Below are 24,319 nucleotides of genomic sequence, written 5' to 3'. Positions count from 1 at the left end.
TAAGTGTGGTGAGAAAGCAATTCCCTAGTGCCTCCACTGATTAAATGAGGCTCAAGGAGCCCGGCCTAGTCCCTAAAGCTAAATTAGCTGCTTTTAAGGAACAGTTGAAAGAAGCCATGGGCAAAGCTAGAGACAATCTGGGCTGTTACGCTGCAAGATGGAAGCGGAGAGAGACAGTGGTCTTTTCTGCATCACTGATACTTCTGTCACACGCTGGGGAGAACTAACAGGGATTGTGGAAACTCTAATGCTTCAGCCATACTTGCTGTGCGCACTATGATAACCTTATGGTTCCTTACTTAAGGAGAAGAGGGTTTATGATTCATCCCCCAAAGGTGAAAAGGCCTGTGCTTTGGGGATCATGCTATCCGAAGCAAATCCGGATTGTAGCCCATTGTTGGGACACACATTTCCTGAGAAAACCGAGCGCTTTCCACATCACTGAACAAATGTGGTTCCTTTCATCCAAACCTGCCGAACCTGCGCCACCAGTTCTTTTCTACCCACTTTTATTACCAAATAGGAAGATTCTGCTTCAGATCTTTTCGAGTGCCCTCAGGCCACTGAAACCTGCAGGTTTCACTTCACCCAGTCAATGTGATGCTTTTATGCCAGACTATGAGGAATTAATTCGTCGAGCCAATGTGTCAATTCTTAATTCCATTCAGACAATTTCATTGTTTTCATCGAGGATGTCAGATCGAAGTCCTAAAATGAAGAGTGCCGCCCCTAGGAGTTGGCACGAGCCAGCTGACTGCACTAAAAGCCCTCCAACCCTCCAGTCTACAAATGTCAGATTCTAGACTGCAGGAAATAACGTTTACCAACCGATGGGCAGGGCCAAGGTGTGGTTCTCTTGTTGGCAGAGCATACCTTCAGAGGTGTTTCACTTTTAAGAGTACGTGAATTATCTCAAGAAATCGAACTGATTTTTGTTGTGCACGAATACTTCCTTAAGGCAACATGATGAGACCGTAAAATGTCAAAGAGACATTGCTTGATACCCCAGTGTATCCATTACTGGACTACTTTATCGCTCTTATTTTTTCATAAATATCTTCCTTTACTAGTTTCCCTTTTTTGTTTACTTTATTTACAAAAATATCCCACCATATAAAACAAGTGAAAAATCTATTTTGGCAAATAATCCAAGGGCCAGATGTATAAAGTAGTAATCGTGAGGGCACAAAGCAAACACTCTCCTCACAATGTATTATGAAGAGGGAACAACTTTCTGACTCGCCATGTGCACGTTGCTTTTCATTGAAAATTGAGCATGAAAGGTGAGCCCCCTGCTCCTTTCGAATCGAAGTGCAATGTATCAACTGCATGCAACCGCAGGGGTAGTCTCAAACCATCGATGGGATACCGACACCAGGAAGGGGGAAGGATTACGTGGAAGCCACCCCAAGGTTACTTTACTATGAGACAGCTCAACGTGTTTGTTTTTGTGTGAAACTGACTCAATGCGAAGTGCTGTCAATAACTTCAGATTCAATGAGGTTACCAGATACCGAGGTCACAGTGTGGTAAGAGTAGGAAGCCACAAATTAACACCAGAACAGAAAGATGGTACCATGTATTCACAGATGCTGAGAGCGCCAACAGCTGTTGCACACACTGCATTTGTTGAAGTCATGCTGCATGTTTAAAATGTCCAACTGATGTTGCACATGAGAGTGAGCGAGAGTCCTTTTGAGAGACTTAAATAAAACATTGGCAAAGCCAACAGGTTTTGCCATTAGGGACTCTTGCCTTTGCCAATGGGTTTTCACCATACTACACAGCATGCACTATCTTAGGCCATACATGAACAGAAGATGATGGGACCAGACCATGCCTCAATGCACCAACAGAAAGCTTCCTACCATTAGGCGGGACATTTACAATAACACTTCCCTGAGACTCACCAAGACAGTCAATAGACAGAAAGGAGTGTTACTTAACACAATTGCCCTAATACCATCCACAAACTCCCAGTTACTGCACTATTCCGTGAATCCCATCCTCAATCATCTGAGAAAAGATCTGGCTACGAAAACTCATTTTAGATACAGACTAAATGCTCCTCGTTTACATTCCAACAGAACGCGTTTCTCTTCACTTATTGTTTTTCCAAATATTGAAAAAACAAGCAAATCCTTCTTTTTAGGCAGCACTGATAAACTTCAGCCATGAAATCTGTACAGGAACTGAATGAGACCTTTTCACTGCTCTTTCATTGCCTGTTCTGTGTTTGTAAGAAGTTTCTCAAGTAGGCAGACACGTTTATTTGTTCTGAATATGTGAGAGAAACGGGTTGGCTCCAGAAGAGGACGCGTGCTGAGCAAACAAAATCCAATACAAATCGTACGAGTAAAGGGTGGAAACGAGTTGGGCTGTGCAAGGAGCAGTCACCAGTGACAGACAGCCTGGTGCTACAAGTCTTAGGGGTGATGGAGGTTCCAGGGGCAGTGGGCTCTTGCAGGGGCGGCTCCCTCCATTAGGGCGGAAGAGCGTCACCCTCCCACTAGCAGCTGCAAAACCTTTAGAAGGAAACGATAATAAACTGAGTTTATCATTATTTCTTTGCAAAGAGGCAGGGCCACGGGGGGTGACGAGTGCACTCCCCCTCCCCTCAGAGCGCATATGTGTTTGGCCGGCTGTCTTGGACCGGCCAAACACACATACGCTGTAGGCTCTCTCTAGCCCAGCAACACAGTTGCTAGGCAGGAGAGAGCATGCCTAGGTTCCCAGCCTGCAGAGGAGCTCCCTGACTGGGCACTCCTAGCCAATCCTGATGTTGCTCTGAGCAGCGTCAGGATTGGCCAGAGGGCAGGCTGGGAGCCTCTGCATGCACTCAAGGACGGAGGAGCGGATGGAGCAGTGCAGCAGCGAGCAAGGTAAGTGTTTATTATTTCCCCCCCTCTCTCCTCCCTCCACGCGCCGCCTCACCCCTTCCGCGTGCTTCGAGCTGCGACTGGGCTCTTGTCAGAATACAAGACCTTTCTTGCTTCATTTAACACGTGGACCACATAAACTTTTCAACAATCCAGGGATCGACAGTAGTTAACAGACTATTCACAGGTCCCTGCTCGGTCCAGAAATGGAAGTCTTAAAGGCACATTTCTCTTTACTGGAGGTTTCCTCAAATATAGGCAGCTTAGAGCTTTCCAGCTATGACCTGGAGCAAAATGATACCTTTAATATATACTTTTCCACAAGCCCCGATGCTGAAAAAGGAGGTATGATGTGGCCAGCACTTTTATTTTCTTATGGCAGGTGGGTAAACGCATAAAGGAAGGGAGGGTATTAGGGTGCTAAAAAAAAGCTCTATGACCCAACCAGTGCTGGCCGAGTCTTAGCACTTTTTTTTGCTTATGGCAGATGGAGGCAAAGGTAACACAGACAGCAGGAGGGCAGGGAGTGGGAGGAAAGAGAGCACAGCCAACAGGTGGGAGGATAGGAGGGAACGAGAAGCTAAAAAAAGTCCTATGATGCGGTCAGTGCTGGCTGCTTTAAAGCACTTTTTTCTTATGGTGGGGGCAACACAGAGAATGGTATGGAGGGCTGTGAGAGGGAAGAAGCAACACAGACAATGGTACGGTTTAGGGTGGGAGGGAAGAGGCAACATGGAAGATGTGAGGGCTTGGGAGGGAAAAAGCAACACTGCCAAGGGGTGGGAGGGAAGAAGCAACATGGACATGGCAGTGCGAGAGATGGAAGGGAAGAAGCAACAAGCGCGACGGGGGAAGAAGAAAGAAAAGCAGTACCTCAATATAAGAATCAGCAGCAGAAAGACACTAATCGAGATGAAGATATTAGTACTTGGTCCATGCTCCATACCAAAATAGAGGACATGAAGCTGGCATGGCTTGCCCAATTAGAAGGCAGCAAAAAAGAGTGACAATGAAGCCCACAAATAGTAAGCAATGGGCGGCTCTAAGCACTATCTAGAAAAACAATATCTTTTCCAAGTGAGAGTAGATGTTCTGTCACAGGAGCGACCTAAAAAGAAACTGCTGTGTTCAGGTACCAAGGTAAGATGTCATTGTTTGTCATGTAGAGGAAAGGACCACATGCTAAAGTAATGTTTGGAATGATTTTTCAAAAGTCCAAGCAAACGTATGGCTACTGAAAGACATCATATTTTATGTGAACTGATAACAGATACATATTTCTATTATCATTCAAGATCATGTTACTTAGACTAGCTCTTCATTCGAATGGAGTAAAATACCACGACCTCACAATTCTGTAGAAATATCCAAGCCTTAAAACCTATGGCACTGGTTACAACAAAGTATATGTAGCCTAGGAAAATAGAGACAAATTATATTTTACATTTAATTTGCCTCCAGATGTAAAATAATTTGGATACAAATTGAGCTGATGGCAGTAAATAAAGTTCACTGGAAAAAGTAAGCAGTCAAAATTGCAGTTCTAAAGCTTAGTAGAACAGTACTCTCGGTAATGTAAAATCATTCCACTAGAGGAAGTATTTGAGAAGAACTTTAGCAGGTATGCAGTAGGACCAATAGAGAACAGTGTCTAAATTGTGAGTAGAAGGGACGAGATAAAGCCACTCATTCTGCTCATGGCCAGCATTTTGCCACGGCATCACAGCTAGTCATGTCGGCTGGTAAAGGTTGAAACCCATGTTCATTTATCTCACTACCCTATATATGACATAAAGTAGCCTCCATTAGGAATGCAGAAAAGGTGTAAGATCACAACTGTATTGATTTGGGACACACCAACAGGTCAGAGGTAATAAGTGACACAAGCATGTGCTGTGGAGATAACCAGCATTTAAGTTTCCATAATCTGTACAAAGTCAGATAATCGTCTCCACCAATCAGGACATTCTTTCCCACGTCTTTAGTTTGAGGTTCAGAGAAAAAAAAAACTTTAATGTACAATACATATTAGCATCTACATAATTCAATAGACTCTGGGCAGGATGTGGGTATGGCTACATCTGCAGAATGTGGAATCTGAGGGCCTGAATTTCAATACCAGCTTCATTCAACAGTTGCCCAACAAAACTTCCAAATTACATTGTCCCAACCTAGTCGTAACTGGATTTCCGAGATCCAGTCCAGTCTCAGCAGGAATCCACAGACCATTCTATCTATGGACAGAATCTTATTTTCAAGATACAAGGACTCATAGGAGCTGGAAGTAGAGGTGATGGCAAGTAATTACGTTGGAGCTCAGAAGATGAATAAGCAATAAAGATGCCTTTAAGTGTTGTGAGTATCCGGTCACATTTACTGTGATTTTAAAAACAAAGGTCAAAAGTCAGGCTATGTCTTAAGACAAATTGCTGCTTTTCCAGAAACTAGAGTGTACATTTATTTCTCTGACTTCAGAGTGAGAGGATTTTGTAAAAGTGATCTAGATGACAACCCTTCTGGGTTACAGGAAACTAAAGGAAAGGCTGTAGTATGTAAGCTTTTTTCTAGCACACAACAACATTTAAGTATTAGGAAATTAACTATACACATATTTAAAATTGTATCAGCAATTAGGAAAGTGCAAACAACGTACTTTTAGTAATACTGAAGTGTGATGGAAACAAAGGGGGTTATTACAACTTTGGAGGAGGTGTTAATCCGTCCCAAAAGTGACAGATATACCACCAGCCGTATTACGAGTTCCATAGGATATAATGGACTCGTAATACGGCTGGTGGTATATCCGTCACTTTACCGTCACTTTTGGGACAGATTAACACCTCCTCCAAAGTTGTAATAACCCCCAAAGTGTTTAACAGGATCAAAAGAAATCAAGACACTTTACTTGGCTATGCAAAAAGTAATAAATATTTACTGAAAACCAATTTCCACACATTCTTTTTTAGTGCTAAACATTTTTACCAGTAAAACTGCATGTCTTTGCAAATTGAGTGGCCATTTCAGCGGAAAATGTGCAGTGTGTAAATGACAGTGAGCTAGCTCACCAGTGCTCCAAAATACACCACCAGCTCCATACCACACCCTTCCCTCTTTCCTGCTGAATGGGCATGTCACATTTGTTACACTAGTTTTTAGGGTTGAGCGCACAATCGCTCCGTCCCTGTTGTAATCTCTCTTTGCCACTTTCATTGGGCTTGCCTTTTAAAATCTGCTTGATTTCATTAGTGAAAGGCGCGCATACGTCATGCCTTTTCTGATGTTTAGAAAATATACGAGGCTCCATGTTTTCATCCGGGTTTCTGGACTACTTTATCTTTCTATTTACCACTCAGCGCGGTCGCGGTGGATTTTACATAGCGTGATTGTGCTAATTTTTTTCTTTTAATTTGTTTTGCAAGAAATGTCCGGTTAGGAGTTTACAACGCTAATAGCTCTAACTCGATCAAATGCGAGACCCGTTGCATTGTAAATGCTTGTTTTGTATGAAGCTTAGATTTTTTATAATCCCTATGACTTTGGTGATAGAACATGAATGGCAGCTCATTGACTCTAAACATTGTTCCATCACCATTGCCAGTACTGGATAATCATGTTGAATGTTACAGTATCTGATAAAGATTGGCAGACTAGGTACTGCCAGTTTGTGTTAAAACGTACATTGGCCAGCACACTGAACATCCCAGTAATTAACATAGAGATGCAAATTATAAATAAAAAACAGCACGGCAGAAAAATATTTTATCAGGTCACAGGAAATTCATCAGAACAACAAAGGCCCACTGCCAGAGGGAGACTCATTAATTAACATTCAGCACATGAAAGCCTTTCCAGTCCACACTACTGTATCTCCTACCGCTTATGTAACAAAAAAGCAATGATGGTACAACATCTCTGATCTCATCAAAACTTAATCCCACTTCTGGAATCCAGGTCACTCTGTGCAGAGCTTCACGCTGTGACTTCCACTCTCCAATAAGCCAAGTCTTTCGAAGTAAGAGTCCTCAATGCAATACTAAGTGCACAGACGAAGGCAGATGATGCCTTGCGCTCTTAATGTAGAGTAGAACCGCTTGCTGGGTGTCATTTTAAAGCACAGCCTGTACGTCAAAAGCAATGCCTGCACAGTAATTTCACAACACTAAATCGCCCACGTGTATCTTACCAAACAAATAATTTTCATTTTGCTAAACAGGACTAATATTCACCTTTGACATCTATGCAAAAAAATCTATAAATATTTTTTACTATTATGAAGTTAGTATTCACCAAACAGCACACATCTCACAGGAGACCCATTAAATAACTACATGGATCACTTGGTGCTCAGTCAGAAAATCAGCAAGAAAGAAGTAAGGGGTCTTTGTGTCCTTCTTTGTACCATGATTCTCTAGAAGAAACATTTTGGGACGCCCAGTAGATCAGCCTAGACTGGGGTGACGCAGGAGTGTATGTGATCAATCGAGCCTTTTCTCAGGTGTGTGCCAAGGAAAATGTTACTTACCTAACAATATTTCTGGAGGATACATAATCTTTACGCAGACTCCTCACGGGTGTCAGGTTTGGAAAACCAGTCCCCAGAAAATCCTCTTCAGCATTGCCAGGGGTCACCTAGTGGCTTCAGCCGCAGCCTCGCATGCTTTATGTGATCATACTGAAGTATATGAGCTTCAAATCAGTGTGCTGACATTAGTTCCTGGAACTTCATTGCACTCCACTGAGGCATGCAGATTGAGTGGAAACAAGGAAACATCCACAAAAGTGCCATTACAACACAATATATTTGCATACCTTCAAATTATTCAAGTCACTAAGTTATTAGGGGAGGAGAGAGGGTATGGTGAGGAATTTGCATGACTATTAGGTATCTACCAGGAATATTGTTACAGAAGGCAAGTAATTTTTTCTTCTACCACATACATCTTCCTCCATATGCCTCAGCTTATGAATGCATCCCAAAGCAATACCTTCCCTGAGGGTGGAATTGACTAGTGCCAATTGACTAAGGAAGTCTTAATATTCTAGGTATTTCAACTCACATCACTGAACAAAATCTGTTCCAGTGACATCCATGATTTTATTAGGAAGATAGCTCCCTGGCAGCTACGATGATGTCCAGAAGCTCATCAAGAAGGCAAAATTACTCTAGCAGAAACCATTAATAATAGTAATATTATTACACCTGTGGGAGTTCTCTAAGATGGGAGGGCACAGACCAAAGTGCCATCATATTGCCCAGATAGGCACCCGAGCCCACCAGGGAGGCATCCATGACCATAATAGCGTGTGCCTGCAGGGGCAGGGGGGCTGGAAGGCACCCACAAAAAGGTAAGAGGGACTCATCCACTTCTGCAGATCCAGATGAAACTACTGGAAGATCTGCACCTGAGCTAAGAGGCACTATGGATGCTGAAACCACTGTTTTCTCAGGCACTCTGGCATGTGGCACCAACAGCATGCATGAGTTCATGAGACCAGGTAAAACTGTAGAACCGTGATCTGTGTCTGAGTCACAAACATCTTCTGAACATTCATGACCCTCTGAGGAGCAGGGGGGAGAGGCCTTCATAGAGGCTGTGTACAGGAATGCCCTGAATGTTGATGGTAATACTCAAGTCATGGAGGAAGGTCATAGTGCACTGAAGGTGTTCTTTGATCAGCACCCGAGACTCTGCTTTTACTAGCCAGTCGTTCAGGTGGGGGAACAGGCCGACTCCTGACCATCGTAGTGAAGCCATGACAATTACCAGCACTTTTAGAAAAATATGAGATGCAGTTATCTGTCCAAATGGTGGCACCATGATCTGGCATTGCTAGGACCCCACTGTGAAACTCAGGTAAGATTTGTGGGAAAAGGGACTGTGAGGTGGAAATGGGAGCTCTGGAGGTTCAGGACCACTAACTAGTCATCCATTTGAGGGCCAGCAAACTTGGCTCAAGTACAGCATCTTGACCTTATCCTACAAAATGAAGACATTCTGACGGTGGTGATCAGGAGTAGGTCTCCGATCCCCTTCCTTCTTGTGGACAAGAATTAAAGGGAGTAAAATTCTGTGCTCCTTTTTTCCAGAGATACTGCCTTTATGGCCCCTATGTTCACAATGGCAAGTACTACTGCCTTCAGAAGGGCAAGTGCCAGAGTGCACATACTAGTTGAAGGAGGGTGGCCCAGAGGAAGAGACAGAAAGGGTAAGGTGCACACCTTTTGGATTAACTGGAGGATCCAGCGATCTGTTGCGATTGACTCCCAATTAGTGGAATAGCTGGAGCCCTGAAGATGGTGGTTTAATCGCAGGTAGCCTGAAAGGTTTTAAGGCAGCAGAATCTGCAAAAGATGGAGGGGACTGGATCTATCCAGAACACCAAAAGAGTGGTCCATTTTTTGGAGTGTTTGATCAGATAAGACTGCTGTCTAGGCCAGGAATGTTGTGTCCTAGAATAGATTTGAAACTTTCTGTACTACTGGTGGAACCTTCTTGCTTGGTGTTGTGGCATAAGAAATTGCTTTGTAGGCAAAGGAATCAATTAAATGAGTAAGAGATCTGATGCATGTGTGTGGAAGAGCATGGGGGACAGTACAAATCTCTTCAGAACCCCACATTCCAATGTGTAATAATTAAGCACAGAGTTTTATCACTCCCCATAATTACTGATATGGTGAACTGGGGAACTGGCAACTCTGGGCATAGGGAAATTACAGCCCATTACAAGTGTCCACTAGGATTAAGAAATTACAGGAATAATCTGTAAATCCAGGTCAAATGCCCTCCGGTAATTGTTCACTTTCCCTGGACACTTCCACAGAGCTTTCAGATGTTTTCAGCAGCTGAAATCGCAGTACCAAAGTAAAAAATCTATAATTCAGATGGGACTAGTTACTGCTATTAACAGCCCTTTCAGAATTAAGAGGTCACTCGTAATGAAGGCCTTGTACAAAAAACTCAGCAGAGAGAGAGAGATTGAGAGCATTGTGTAAGAAAGAAGATAAACAAGAATTCTACTACATTGAATACTACTGATTTGCACTGTGATAAATATGTTTTGGTCAAGAAATTGATACAGCCGAAATAAAAATTAACAAGTAAAAATTTGCATCCCTGTAAATACAGTTAGTGTGCACATTTCCAGTACCTTGTCACAATTGTGTCCACCCTAAGTGAATTTAACTAATAACATTTCTCAGCAGTCAAGTTTCACTTGTATCATAACAGGATAATAAAACGAGATATCCCTTTTCTCGAATTTGAATCTGAAAACAATCGTAATATTTGTATTCCAATAGCCGACTGGCAAAAAGAACATCCAAAGACAAGCATTTGCAATGCAATGGGTCTCCCATTTGCTTGAGTTAGAGCTATTGGTGTTGTAAATTCATAACTGGACTTTTCTTGCCACATACATTGGTCGACCCTGCCTCATAATTTGGTATTTTCCTGCCACATAATTCTAGTGGCCCTGCATATAACTAAAGCACTTCCACTTACCTTCTTCCTCTAGCTGCAGCCAAAAAGGAAAATGTTGCCATTTAGCATCCAAATTTAAATCTGCTATGCCAATTGCAATAGAATACCACTTTCACCACCCCCACCAGCAGAGTTGCCACCTGGCTAATACAATTCCCAAAACAAGATGGCCACGGAGGAGTAAAGAGAGAAATAAACTTGAAGGGTCACCCAAACATATAAAGAGTGTTCAAACAGTCATAGTGTAATAAGGATGTTCAGTTGGCTCGAATCATGGTCATAATTGCAATAAGGAGATATTAATAAAACATACAATTATCACATAAACCTGAAAAAACCTTTATCAGAAATAAACGTTTGCCATTAGACTGTAATACTCAGAACAGTCCCTAGAGGACACAACAATGAAAATAGCATTTGTAAGAAACATGGTCATGTTATCATATAGTTAGCCCGAAGGGGACATAATCACATGAAAATAAAATTACTGAAAGTATTATATTGTAATCATATATTGAGCCCCTAAAGGGCGTAGCACATTACACGTTTGAAGAGCTAGCAGGCCTACTACAATGATATTACAAACAAGACCCTTAAAACACAAACTACTCTCAGCTGTAAAACATAAGTTCCAACCATGATAGAAGTTAAAACACTGAATGGAGGGAGGGGTTACTATTTTGGGGTCCTCACTAACCTAGTGTGGGGACCCAGAGATGATCTGGACATAAAGAGTAGGTTGTGGTGAATGTTTTGAAGGTGGTCTCGTTGCCCTGGATCACTACAGGCTGAGTTATGAGCAAACGTGCTTTGTAAAATAATGCCCTGCAAAGCATTATAGGACGACCGAGTCCAGCAAGTATTGTAATATGTTGACTGTAATTCTCATGACAGCCCCTATAAGGCACCACAATAGATATATAATTTGTAAGAAACATGGTCTTGTAATCATATAATTGGACCCTAGAGAAATAACCACATGAAATTATAATGGCACACAGTAATGTAGTGGAAACATATATTTAACCTCTGTAGGACGTAGTGCCTTACACATTTTCAGGCCTAGCAGGCCTACTGCAATTCTAAGCCCTTTAAAGCACAAACTACTCCAAGCTATAAAACAAAAGTTCCAGCCATAGGAAAGCTTAAAAACAAACTGAATGGTGGGAGGGGTCATTATTTTGGTGTATTCACTGACTTAGTGTGGGGAACAAATGATGACCTAAACAGAAAGTGTGTGTCATGGTGAACATTTTGGTGGTGGTCCCATTGTCCTAGGACCACCACAGACTGAATTATGGGCAAAATGTTTTGAAAAAGAATGTTTGCAAAGCATTATGGGGCAACTTTTCCCAAGTTCAGTGAAGATTGTAGTATCTGCTCTTCCGCTGTGCCGGGAGAGCCGTGTTGCAGATTTCTGTGTTTTTTAGTAAAGAATTTATCAATTATAAGTGTTTTGGGGAAAACTATAGAGCATGAAGGGGATAGCCAAAAGAAATGACTCTGATTAGGTAACAGTGTAAACAATGTGACCAGTGCTCCAATACCACCAATGGAGTTTGCGCTGTTGGCGCTGTGAGCCCTATGAGGGCCATGGCTGCCATGGAGCACAAAGGGGAGAGACAAAATAAAAAAATAGTTCACCCACACTGAAGTATGTTGGCAATCCTGCAGTTATCCACGAAACAGGGTCAGTCTGCAAGGTGGTAACAAAACCGCCCCAAGGTGGGACAAATGTAAATCAATTACCAATGGCATCATGGGATTTTTGAAAGGCAAGCCCACGAACGAGTGAAAGTGATTGGCGTGAGGTGGGCGTAGTTAAAAGCCCACAATACTTACAACAGGTCAAAGTGCTTGCGCGCTCGACGTAAAGGACTGGCAAAACTAGGGTCAGTAAAAACCTGATTATGCAAACCCTGTCACTGTACGACCTTCAAAGCATTCTGCAGAGATGCTATTACAAATGGGTGGGAAAAGCTTATGTTAAACTGACCCACCTGTGGCAGCCAAGGTTTCCAGGGTGTTGTAGCTACAGGGAGAGAAGTCTCCTCCGAGGCACCCTGAGCAGGAAAGGCCGAAATTGTGAATGAACATGCTATCAGCTTACATCAGCTCATTGTATGTGACAAATATGTCACCCTGTCGTAATGCAGGGATTAAACTAAGATGCGTTATTTAACCTGTGATGCATGGCACTTGGCTGGGCTGAGGGCCAAATCCATGAGGTACCACAAGAGCGCTACTGCAGAGAGCTTGGGACCCGCTCCTGAGAAGGCCCTCCCATCTAGGTAGACTCACTTAAATCCTATGTAGGAAACAGACAACCCTTGTGGTAATGAAAAGCAACTCCGTCCCTATTCACAAAGAGTTTTCCTTAGTGCTCTTAGAGCTACGTGAGTAAGTTGCAACTCAGAGGGGTATTCTGAACTTGTCATATCAGATGTAAACAGGGTTTAGCCCGATGTAATATTCCAGTTTGCAAGCAAATTTCACAGTGACTTGCATGTTTTTTCCCATACAAATTAATCCAACTCCTAAAGATAGGAACTGTGTTCTGGAAAAGTCTTAATACAGGGTTTTGCAACTTGGGATAAGTGAAATATGTGGTTTTACAAGCCGTAACATTGAAACCGCATGTTATCCCTCCTTCCAACCTCCAGAACCTAAGACTGGGAGATCTAATCTCTCTAGGGAAGTGACACACATTGTGAGAATGGGACTGTCTTGGGCAATTACTCCTTCTTGTAACGCTGCTGTATTCCCCCAAGTCAGGAGTAAGACATCTGATCACAGAAAAAAGTTGACTCAAATAATGTACTGGGTCCTAAAAAGGCCACTGTTAGATACGTTTTAAATTGGTCACACTTTGACATAAGAAAATTACAGTTAAGTAAAGCCTCAGCCTTGTATGAAAAAACATAGTCCCATGACTCAGCCGTCCACAAAACTGATTACACACAATGCAAGTCTGGGAAGGGCGAAATAGGTTCCAAAAAGCTTGTTTTTTTGTGGTATATCTGTAGCTGTGCAGAACCTAAGCCAAAGGAATACATACAGCCTGGAGCCAGGATTTGTCGACACTTTTTTCTGATTGGGAAGGTTAGGTGCCCTTTCATGAAAACATCAACTGTGACAGGAGAAGGCCTTTTTAGATAGATCTTAAATTAGCGGGTCTCCCATATTGAAAGAAGAAATAAAAACACACTTCGGTTCTATTACTTTTACAAAGTTGGCAGATATCGAACCATGGTCATTTATATATAGTCATCGACAGTATAGGGCAGAATGCCTTACTTTCACTTTCTTAAAACCAGTAAGCATAGGGTTTCTGTAATAGACAAGTTGCATGTTGTTTTCTGCGAGAACATTTTACAAACCTCCACATTTCAGTTTTACCCAGGGGGGTACTGCTCTCATTAGGCATTTATCAAATGACAGGAAAGACTTAATTCCAGAGCACATATGTTAATCTCTGAATATGTAGCAGAGTGGAATAAATGATTATACTCTCTTACTCGGACTTGCCTTTTCAAGGATTCTTGGCATGGTTTAACTTTTATTCGCAGACAAAGAGATTGGAGCTAAAACTCTTATCAAATGTTCATAAAAGTAACTGACAGTCATGTTGCGTTGTAGTAAAGTGTAATATTTACTATAGAAGACAGCTTTGCTGTACTGTGTAGTGTAACAATATTCCCAGCTATGATAAATTTTTTTGTCACAAAGGTAAAAAAATGCAGGAACCAGAGTCCTCGGTACTCTGAGATGACTTATAAAATGCTTATAATAAGTAAAATTGTCAAGTTTAAGAAATTCTTTTTTATGTGCAGCAGAAATTATTTACTCGAAGTTTACTCAGCTGAAGATGGGCTTCCATTGTGTCATGAAAGCATTGTTACTTGCCACTAACTATTCACAGACTCACAACAGTTAAGATATAATCAGGGTGTTGTGATACCGCCAGTAAATGGTTATAAACAAAGGTGAGAGAAATGCGACAGGAGAAAAAGTTGTCCTCTATTTGGTCCAGCAGAGAAGCAGAATTCGTTTTGTTACAACAGTCAAAATCCAGTTTGCTGGTGTACTAGTAAAAAGAATTAACAGAAAGCGGGTTGTTTTTGACCGCCCACACTTGCATGACGAGCTATGCACACCGATTCTGTTTGGCTGCAAGCAGCGAGTCAGAATGATCCGAATACAAGGATCTGTTCTTATTAATTGAAAGAGACGCCAATCAGAATAAGGCCCTTGGGATGATCGCTGTGATAGGCTACTGGTAACCAGTCAGAATAGCTGTTGTATGAACTGCTCAGATCTCACATGCAAGTCAGCAGTCCCGCAGTAGTCTGCTCAGATATTTTTTAAAATCACTGCAGGGTAAGTGTAGCAAAAGCGAATCCAGGTAAAGGACGATCCACCTAGGGATTTAATTCCACTTACCACAGAGCGAAAAACAAAGATTAGAGCAGCACTAACTGTAAGCACTGACTAAGAAGTAATATTACATTTAGATTTGCATTATACTGTTATCACATTGGTTATTCTAATCAACATCTATGCTGTATAGTAATCATTTCTAACTGGACGCCATGGAATAGACAAGATTAGCTTTACAGTTTAGTGACTTCATCAGAAGAGACAGATCAGGTCTGGAACTAGGAAACTGGCACCTAGAGCAGCAAGTGATCTTCCGCTGCCTGGACAGGAAAGAACATCCGTCCACTCCCCAGTGGTCTCTGGAAGCCTTGCATGCATGAGTATCGCTTCACTTGCTTCTGGAGCACTTGAGGGACTACTGTAAGTAGGTTGGGTGTCGAAAGTTGACACAGCACCTCTGGCCTGGGAAGGCCCCATGTCTTTAGGATTGGTAAGCACCCAGTGAATGAATAAGCACTCTGAAGCTCCCCATTTGCTCAAAAGCATCAACCTCAATCCTTCCATATTGCGGACTTCCACATGGATGTTAATGATGGGGGAAGTGACCTACACCACTTTACGTTGGAGCAATTTTAGAGTTTATAGTGTGATGTGGCACCTTCCCCACCATTACTGGAGAAACTGTGAACTGCCTCAATGCCGTGTCTTTAAACATCACATGACCATTATACAATTATTTATCAGAGGGGCTCACTGACATCATAAATGATAAGTGATTTCAGCATAATACCATCTCAGAATATAATCAAACTGGTGAAAGGCATAAAGTGCACCAATACTAGCTTTGCTGTGTGTATCTGTACAGTATGTCGAGGCACTGTCTAACAACCTCTACATATACCACCACCCAGCTTTGTCTCTCCTCTGCCCCTAGCTCTCTCTTAGTCACACAGGGTGAGGAAAGGTAGCAAAGGGGTTGTCAGTGTACATGGATGGAGCGGGATGCAGCACACAGGGGCGATAGCAAGGCAACAATAGTGCAAGTTCAGCCTCTGTGCCGACCTGCAGTGCAGCAGCTTCTGAAGGCTCTGTCCTCTGAATCTACTTCCTCCACCTACAGCTAGCTTGTTCCACAGACAAAGTTGTTGTTACTTACTCCTCAATCACAGCTCCAGTTCGTAAAGTCTCAAGCAGCGAGAACCCTAGTCTGATGATGCTGACAAGCACAGCACCTTGATGTTGCTGGGTGGACCCCCCTGGAAAATGTATAGGTCAGGAAATGAAACGCAGTGCTATCTCGCGTCTGATCCAGCGGTCTCTGCAAATGACTCTGACCGATTCCTCACTCATTTTGTCGATTGTAGGGTGAGCACATGACCTCCATTTATCCACAACACGTCCTGGATCTTCTCATGCTACCAGGAGTCTTGAGGAGGTTTTCTCTCCAGGAGTATTCTTGACTTGGCTTCTGGCTTGCAGTGCTCTGGGAGACTCCCCAACCGCACAAGCAAAGGAGGAAAGGTGGGGAATTGCTGCCCCCTCCCCTATCTACGTGTCTCACTATGGCATTGCCATGAATATCAAGATTCCAGGGACAGCAGAGCACACTGTCCAAGCAAAGTGGAAGGAAACTCGGTCTCTCTTGTGACAGTCACCCAGCCCAAATCCACTGCAGCTGATACTCAGCTGCACGCAGGAGTAGCCTCTGCTGAGTATTCAGTTAGCACACAAGCTAGTGTGATCTGTGCCCTCCTGGCAGGGCAGGCCTGCTTGTGTCACCAGCACGTAATGGCCAACATGTTCAAGTGCAGTGCAGCACCAATGCTGAGATTTTCAACATGCACTAAAGTTGCCTTGCTATTGCTCCTGTGTGCTGTAACCCATCCCATCCAACGCCCAGTTAACATGTAAAGAAAAATAAATCAAACTAAGTGTGCAGTGTGATGTCACTGCCTTCACATGACACACATGAAAGGCCTGACACCAGGTAAACACATGAGTGGGACCCCGTTAGGATACATACAGGCATTGCGAGGCCCAAACGGTATTGTTACTAAGGATATAGAATGACTATGATAGCTAATTAAAAGTGTCCCAGTCCCCAATCAGAAGTGCCAGTGTTGTCCACCACCAACCACTGGCACAAATTAAGTACTGTTATACTTACCTTCATAAATAATGTGGTAGTCGAGTTTCTGGATACCCAAACGTTATTGTTTCTAAGGATATAGAATGACTATGATAGCTAATTAAAAGTGTCCCAGTCCCCTATCAGAAGTGCCAGTGTTGTCCACCACCAACCACTGGCACAAATTAAGTACTGTTATACTTACCTTCACAAATAGTGTGGTAGTCGAGTTTCTGGATACACTATGTTTATAGGACAATACAACTAGATATTCTGGTAGTTAGTAGTACACCTGTGAGAGCAAAGAGCCTGCCCCACATAGAACGATGAGGCAGTAACTTTGCAGCATGATACCATGCCTCCATCTGTGACTGGAACTCCTCTTACAGGCAATTTCACGACTGGACTGCAGAACTCACCTGTGGACAATTACCCAAGTCCATTAGTCACTAATCTAGACATCGCCTATTAAAAGCCTGCACTTGAGAATATGGTCCTGGTGGGCAGTGAACATTAGTATACAATTTGACTATCAGACTTTGCAACTCCTCACATACCCCCATGGCACAACGCCACAATACTGTGCCCCACCCAGTAGCCAACTCCCATTTTCTGGTCTGGTCTTAAGAAAGCTTTAGCAGTTTTACCAGACTCATGCAATCAAAACATGTTCTAAATAAACAAATACCTAATATATACATTGATCGAAATGGTTTTAGGTCAGCTTGCTTTATCCAATGGTCTGTGCACCTGTATTTAATATTTTACTTCCTCTCCAAGGCATACTGCATGCGGCAATGGGTCAGGCACTACAGCCACATGAAAAATAAAGATCTACGTCTTAGAACATCACATACCCATTTTTTTAAGATGGATTTCCTTTTACTCATTTCTGTGGGCTACTGTAAGTCCAGAGAATGGCAACTATTAGAAAAATATGCATGGCTTATTAGCCCCTTATTGGACCCCTCACGTAGATGAGAACTTTAACATTTCCATTAATCTAAAAATGGAGGCGTTCAAGTAACTGCCTGACGCAATAAAAACTGATCTTCCTCTTAGAACCATCTATGGCTATTTCTTTTAGAAATCTGACGTTCAGGCCTTTTTTAACGTTGCTTGGAAATGTAACAAGAGTTTGCTATTTCAGCTCACGCAGCATGGACCATACTCAATCAACCATTGGACGAACGCCTAAGATCTCAATAATGATTTCTAAGTTAAAAAAATATATGTATTTCCTCTTACTTGCAATAGAATTAACTCACAAGTATTCAACACAGTTTTCATCTGGATTTTAACGTCTGAGAAGATCAGGAGACTCGTTGAGGGCTACGATTGTGCAAGGAATCGAGGCTGATGGAATTCCGTGCTCCTTGATAGCAGGCAGATCAAAACAATAATGAAAATGTGCATTTTTGAAAAGCTAGGAGCTGCTGGAAGTCCTAACCACAAAGAAAACGCTGAGGAAAGCTCTAGTTGCAGACAGTGGCAGGGTGTGTTTAAAAAAAAAAAAAAAAAAGTGAGGCATGTAGGTCCCGATTAAGAGTCTGGCAGTCCTAGGACCGCCAGACTTGCGGTGGCGGTCAGACCGTCGAGGATGTAGCGGTCCAACCACCAAATTACGAGGTTGGCGGGCAGACCCACCAACCTACCACTGTCCCAGCCAGGATCCTTTCCATGAAAAGGCTGGTGGAGAACAAGTGCAGGGGGTCATGGGTGGGGGGTCAGTGTGCATTTTGAGGGTGCTGGTGCCCCATGAGTGCGGGACATTGCCACCGGCTCTATTAGGAGCCGGCGACAATGCTGCTGTACTTTTCCCACTGGGTTGACCGGCGGCCTTGGTGTCCGCCGATCAGCCCAGTGGGAAAGTCGTAATGGGGCCAGCGGGGAGGTCACCAGCACTGGGGTGACCTTCCGGTCAGGAGTTTAGCAGATGGATGTTTCCATCTGCCATACTCGTAATAAGCCCTATAGTCTTTATTTACTGTTTAGAAGTAAAAATACAACAGAGGGTGATTAATATAGAATTCATATAGGGATCAGCAAGGCCAAGAAAGGCTCCTTGGGATGGATACTGGGTGTCTTGGTGGCAGTGTCTCAAGGGCAGTCTGAAGTGGCCTGAGGATATTCCCATCTGTCATTCAAAGAGGAGGTGCACTTGAGTGGCAGCTGGGCTAAGAGCAAGAGTGAATCAATGCTCCATCTGCCACAATCGTAACTTTGGAATGCCCACAAGTATGGATATCTTTTATGACCATACTAAAGGGGAGGCAGCCATTTCCTTTGCTCGCTTTATGTCCCTTGGCAACCATGCTATGGTTCTATGCTCCACATATAGGCCGCACCAGCCAACACCTTGTTTATCCATACATGCTGAAGGTCAGGTGACAGAATTACTAGCAGCATTATATATAAAGGCACAGTTGTGCCGCTTCAAAAATTTCAGAATTTAGTATGCATATGCGTTTCAGGAAATGCACAAAGGGTGCTGAGAAAAATGGTTGCAATTTGTCTAACCACTAGAAAATGCTCAGGGTAGCATTCCAACCCACTGTTCCTTTGGCCACAGCCCACCTGATTACATATGGCTGGGTGCAAACTGAGGTAGCAGGGTGTGCAAAATAATGATGGACTGGAATGAACCTCGGAGTAATTACCAGTGGTTGTTAATAATTTAGGAATTCCACCCATCAGTTTTTGAATACTTCAGTGCAACAGATATGTCCTGATGTGGGTCCCGTGTAGTGTGCCGCTGGAACCAAGCTACACCCAACTTAAGAGTCCCATTGAGGGCAGTGCTGGTCTTGGGTTGCTTGAATTCCAGTTCCGGGAGGACCTGGTCTTCTAGATTAGTCTGGGCTGCTACTATTGGAGTAGAGTCTAGACTGAGGTGGCATAGTGGGCAAAAGAATGACAGACCGGGATGCGGCCCGGATTAATTAGCAGTTACTGAGATTAATTTAAGAATTCCACCCATTACATTTTTGCATACTTCCACCCATTTGTGTACACAGCATTGTAAAAATACCATATAAATAATCAATGGCAACGCAATGGCAAGAGAAATTAGATATACTCCTAGCAAAAAAGACAGACATAGAGCACTTAAAAATAAGTTTCACATTTTATGTTCATATCCAATTTTATAGGTGGTGCCTATATATGTGGTACACTGAAAAGGGTGTCTGTGTAAGGTGAACGGTGCAGCACCCAGTGTGAGGTGAGCAAGAAAAAAGTGCAAGCATTATACTGGATATTTGAACTGAATTTTGTTTCATCTTATACCGCTTGTATGTAGTCAATCTTTTAGTCCAGCAGAGTTAATAAACGGGCCACCACCAGGGCCAGAATACATTTGGGGCAGCCGTGCAGTGTGCTACAGAGAACATAAACTTTTATTTCATATTTTTTTTAAGTGGGGAGGAATTTCCCAAATTAGTTTCACAAAAGAGTCCAGTGGGTAAGATCTAAACTACCAGTGCATGCTTGGTATCAAGCCAAAAAGAAGGCGAGGCAGGGAGAAATTCTAGTTGTAGGAATACATTGTATAAATGAACAAGCATTTGCAATGCAATGGGTCTAGCATTTGCTTGAGTTAGAGATTTTAGTGTTGTAAATTCCTAACTCGACTTTTCTTGCCACATATTTTGAAAATGAAAAGTAAAACAGTGGGCATAAATGAGCTAATTCAAAGTGCCATGGCCGCCATGAACATGAGGGTGAAGGAGAGACACAAAAGGAAAAAAGTTTACTCACAGTCAACCATATTGGAAAACATACTATTATCCATATAAAAGGGTCGATGGCCAAGGCGGTAACAAAATCGCCCCAAGAAGGGACAAATGTAAAGCATTTATCAATGATGATAAAGGATTTTTGAAAGGCAAGCCGATGAACGAGTGATAGTGATGGGCGTGAGGGGGCGTGGTTAAAAGCCCACAGATAGATTACAACACGTCAGATAACTTGCGCCTGACCTAAAAAACGGAAGGGCCCAACTGACCTTATATTTGTTGAAAGCTGTTTTAGCTAGTGCATGCTATAATCTGCTAGGTAAATGTGTTACTAAAACTGGGTTCATCCATTCACTACAATGCAGACATTTAAAAAGATTATCACGTCTAACTTGATCTGAAATGTTATATTAGAAAACTTTAGACACCCCACGTAGGAGACATCATTATGTTCAGAATTTATTAACCCCTTCCACAGACGTTTGAACATACAAATGTTAAGAAAGCATCTCCAGGTGTCCATGTTTGTTGTTATAATTACAGAAACCAACCTTACATGGAGTGTTACGCTGCTAAAAAGCACATGGCCCATTGCTGGTCTTGATTCATGAAATAATGCTGCACAGTTGTGGTACAAGACGCTATTGACACAGAAGATCCGTGAGAAGAGGAGGATCACTTACGCAGTTTTTCCCTCGCCGTCCAGTTTGGTGGCACCAACACCTTTCTTCCCCAGCAAGGAAGCCACTCTCTCCGAATCGCCATTTTCCACTGCTTGCAGCAGACGCTCATCATTTTTGTTCCACTCATTGGTCTATGGGGAAAAACAAAGGAAGACGAACATTGTTAGAGATGTGTCAAACGCTTGCTGAATGACCTTGTTGCCTAATTTTTTTCATGTTGCGTACTGAGCATAGATCAACTCGAAAAACTAGAACACTAATGACAACGGGGTCCTTCGTTCAGTAGTGGCAATAACACCCTTTATTACTAATACCAAGGGTTCCCTGAAAATACCACATATTGGAGCGTGGCAGGGAGCAAAGAAGAAAAAGACACCCGCCTCCAACCCAAAGCTCTATTTCCAGAGCCTAACAGAAGCATGCACAGAAAGTTTTTTTGTATATAAAGAAAAATTCTTAAATTTACTTTTATCACATCTTTTACTTGATCAATATATCAAAACATTATACTTTGGACATATTTATCGACTCAAGAGAACCGTCTTGTCCCCATTAATTAAAACTCACCATACTCACTGGCTTCATACGTACCACTGGCACTTCATGCATAACCAAACAAAAACACATAAAAAGACTGTCTTGTACCATACCCCTTTGACATAGATCAAAAACAAATAGTAACAAATTCAATTTCCAAAATAAAATATAAGATACATAACCAATTGTTGTACATTGTTCAAAGAACAGCAATCTCAAAGACATTCACGAATACAATTACAGCACATCCTGGTATTGTTTGTATTATTCAAACTCCCTAACTCAAATGATTACTTCTATGAACTTAATCAACAATGTTTCATATCTCATCAGAGGGGAAGAAACGCTAGTGCCAACGCGCATTTTGGTGAAGCGATGGTCAGTCCACCATCCACCTTCTTCAGGGCACAAGCTGGAGGTTCCAACTGGATAAAAGTAAAGGGGGACAAGAAAGTACAAATGCTGTCCACCAGTTTTCTAAAACTTTAAACAAATATTTTAGCAACTAAGCTAAAAGGTCCTCAATGAGTGCCTCAAACACCACACCCAAATAATTACGAAGTGCACAAAGTACAACAAAGTGCTTGCCCTATCTCCCATATTTATGCCCCGTATCCAGACAGTGTACACATAAAAAAGAAAAAGACACATAAAAGCCCATCGCCTGCCACGCAGTCCAACTTGAACCCCACATCTAGCACAAATCAGTGAGTCTCACATGCAACATATGTGTTTAAAATCTCCCTTCTTCAACATATTCCAAAGGAAAAGAAATGATGACGAAAAACATGGAGTCCAAATTACTAAAGTAGATATGCACCTGTATGATCAGGGATAAGCCATGTATTTGTCATCAAAGTTAAAAATCAATTCAAGAATAACATAGTTTGCAAAACAGTCAAAGGTCTTCTCCCAAATCCCCATGAACAAGAATGGGAGCAATTATCAATCAAAAGGAAAATAGTCCCTCGATTTAACAGGATAACGACATCAGAAGGAAGTGTATCTATAAAGAGATTCCTCAGTCACCCAAAATATTGTAGCGGAAAGATGTACACAGAGGCAGCAAACTACCGCAACCTGGAGGTGCTCTGAAGTACCTCTAAATTAGAAAAGAAAAGAAAGTTGAACACCAAAATCAGAAACCTCCTCTCCTCATATAAATGTTGAAAGGACATGCCTCCCAATTCAAGCTAAGTAGGGATATGGAGCAATAGTACTTGTGAATGTAATTGAGACTGCTATTCTTTTAACAATGTACAAGTGGTTATGTGTCATATTGTATTTGGAAAATTTAATTTGTTACTATTTGTTTTTGTTGTATGTCAAATGGGTATGGCACAATACAGTCTTTGCATGTGATTTTGGATAATTTAGGAAGTATGAGTGGTATGTATGAAGCAAGAGAGTAAGGTGAGTTTTAATTAATGGGGGCGAGTCGGTTCTCTTGACTCTATAAATATATCCAAAGTATTATGTTTTGATATATTGATCAAGAAAATGAAGTGATACAAATAAAAACAACACCCTTTACATCTACCATAGGCTCAGACTCCTTCATACTTATTCTGTCAGAAATACTATCAGTGGGACATTAGCACTCTACTGAAACTACCACTCCACCAGGTAGTAATGTTAGTTATTTTACTATTCTCTTTATTTGTTATTGCTTCTCTGTGACTTTCCTTATATATGTTTAGAGCAACTATGCTACATATGCTGTGCATTGTGCAGCTTGTATGTAGATCCTCTTCACGGATAACATGATACAGAAATCATAATACACTTAACAGAATAGTGCAAGCAAAACATTTAAGACTAAAGAATTTATGGAATTCAGGTTCACCTTCCCAGATTGCTGGAGAAACAGACGTTTTTCTGTTCACATTATTAAACACAGTCTGCAAGGTTACCACTACTTGGTGAGAGCACATTTACAGTGTGCAGTAAGGACCTCTTATCAGAGGAGAAGTTAAACAGTAACTCCGGTGCCTACAGAACAGCATGTCTGACATACCAACAGGAACACTGCACTGCAAGTTCTAAATCTATTACCTTGCAAATTACTTTAGCAAATGAGTCGACACACACAAAGGCTAGACTGGTGCAGAACACCACACCACAAACACATACTACCAATGCTCGTAAAGTTAATGGCTCAGAGTTGTGACTGCTGTTGGCTGAAAATGCTTTTCTACCATATTTATAGTGTGTGATGTTCCCTCACTCTTCAAAAATGAAGAGGCACTTGAAATAATTTTGCAAAAACTCACCCTTGACCCCAGATCAACATTTCCAGCGTTTTTTGTTTTTTTCCCACCTACAAGAATTGCCCTCAGCATAAAACTCTAAAAACAAGCATTGGCAAAGCCAGGGTCTGCCAATTGACTTTGTCAATGCTTGCTTTGTATTGAGTTCTGCAATAACGTATAGCTGGGAAAACTATTGGGCCTCGTCAATTAAAAACAAAAAAACAACTAAAGCATTTTTTTTT

At 42.1% G+C, this 24,319-nt stretch overlaps 1 protein-coding gene across 2 annotated transcripts in view; it reads right to left on the bottom strand.

The window, feature by feature from the left end:
* The window catches only part of RAI14 (retinoic acid induced 14), a 362,553-nt gene that overhangs the window by 166,748 nt on the left and 171,486 nt on the right, over positions 1 to 24,319 (bottom strand). For both annotated transcript variants that reach the window (XM_069220646.1, XM_069220638.1), the window contains exon 3: positions 21,289 to 21,419. In XM_069220646.1, coding sequence (XP_069076747.1) covers positions 21,289 to 21,419 — 131 coding nt within the window. The remainder of the gene's footprint in view (positions 1 to 21,288; positions 21,420 to 24,319) is intronic.

The sequence above is a fragment of the Pleurodeles waltl genome, chromosome 1_1, assembly GCF_031143425.1.
Source record: "Pleurodeles waltl isolate 20211129_DDA chromosome 1_1, aPleWal1.hap1.20221129, whole genome shotgun sequence".
Classification (NCBI taxonomy): Eukaryota; Metazoa; Chordata; class Amphibia; order Caudata; family Salamandridae; genus Pleurodeles; species Pleurodeles waltl.
This window is presented reverse-complemented; position numbering and strand designations above follow the sequence as displayed.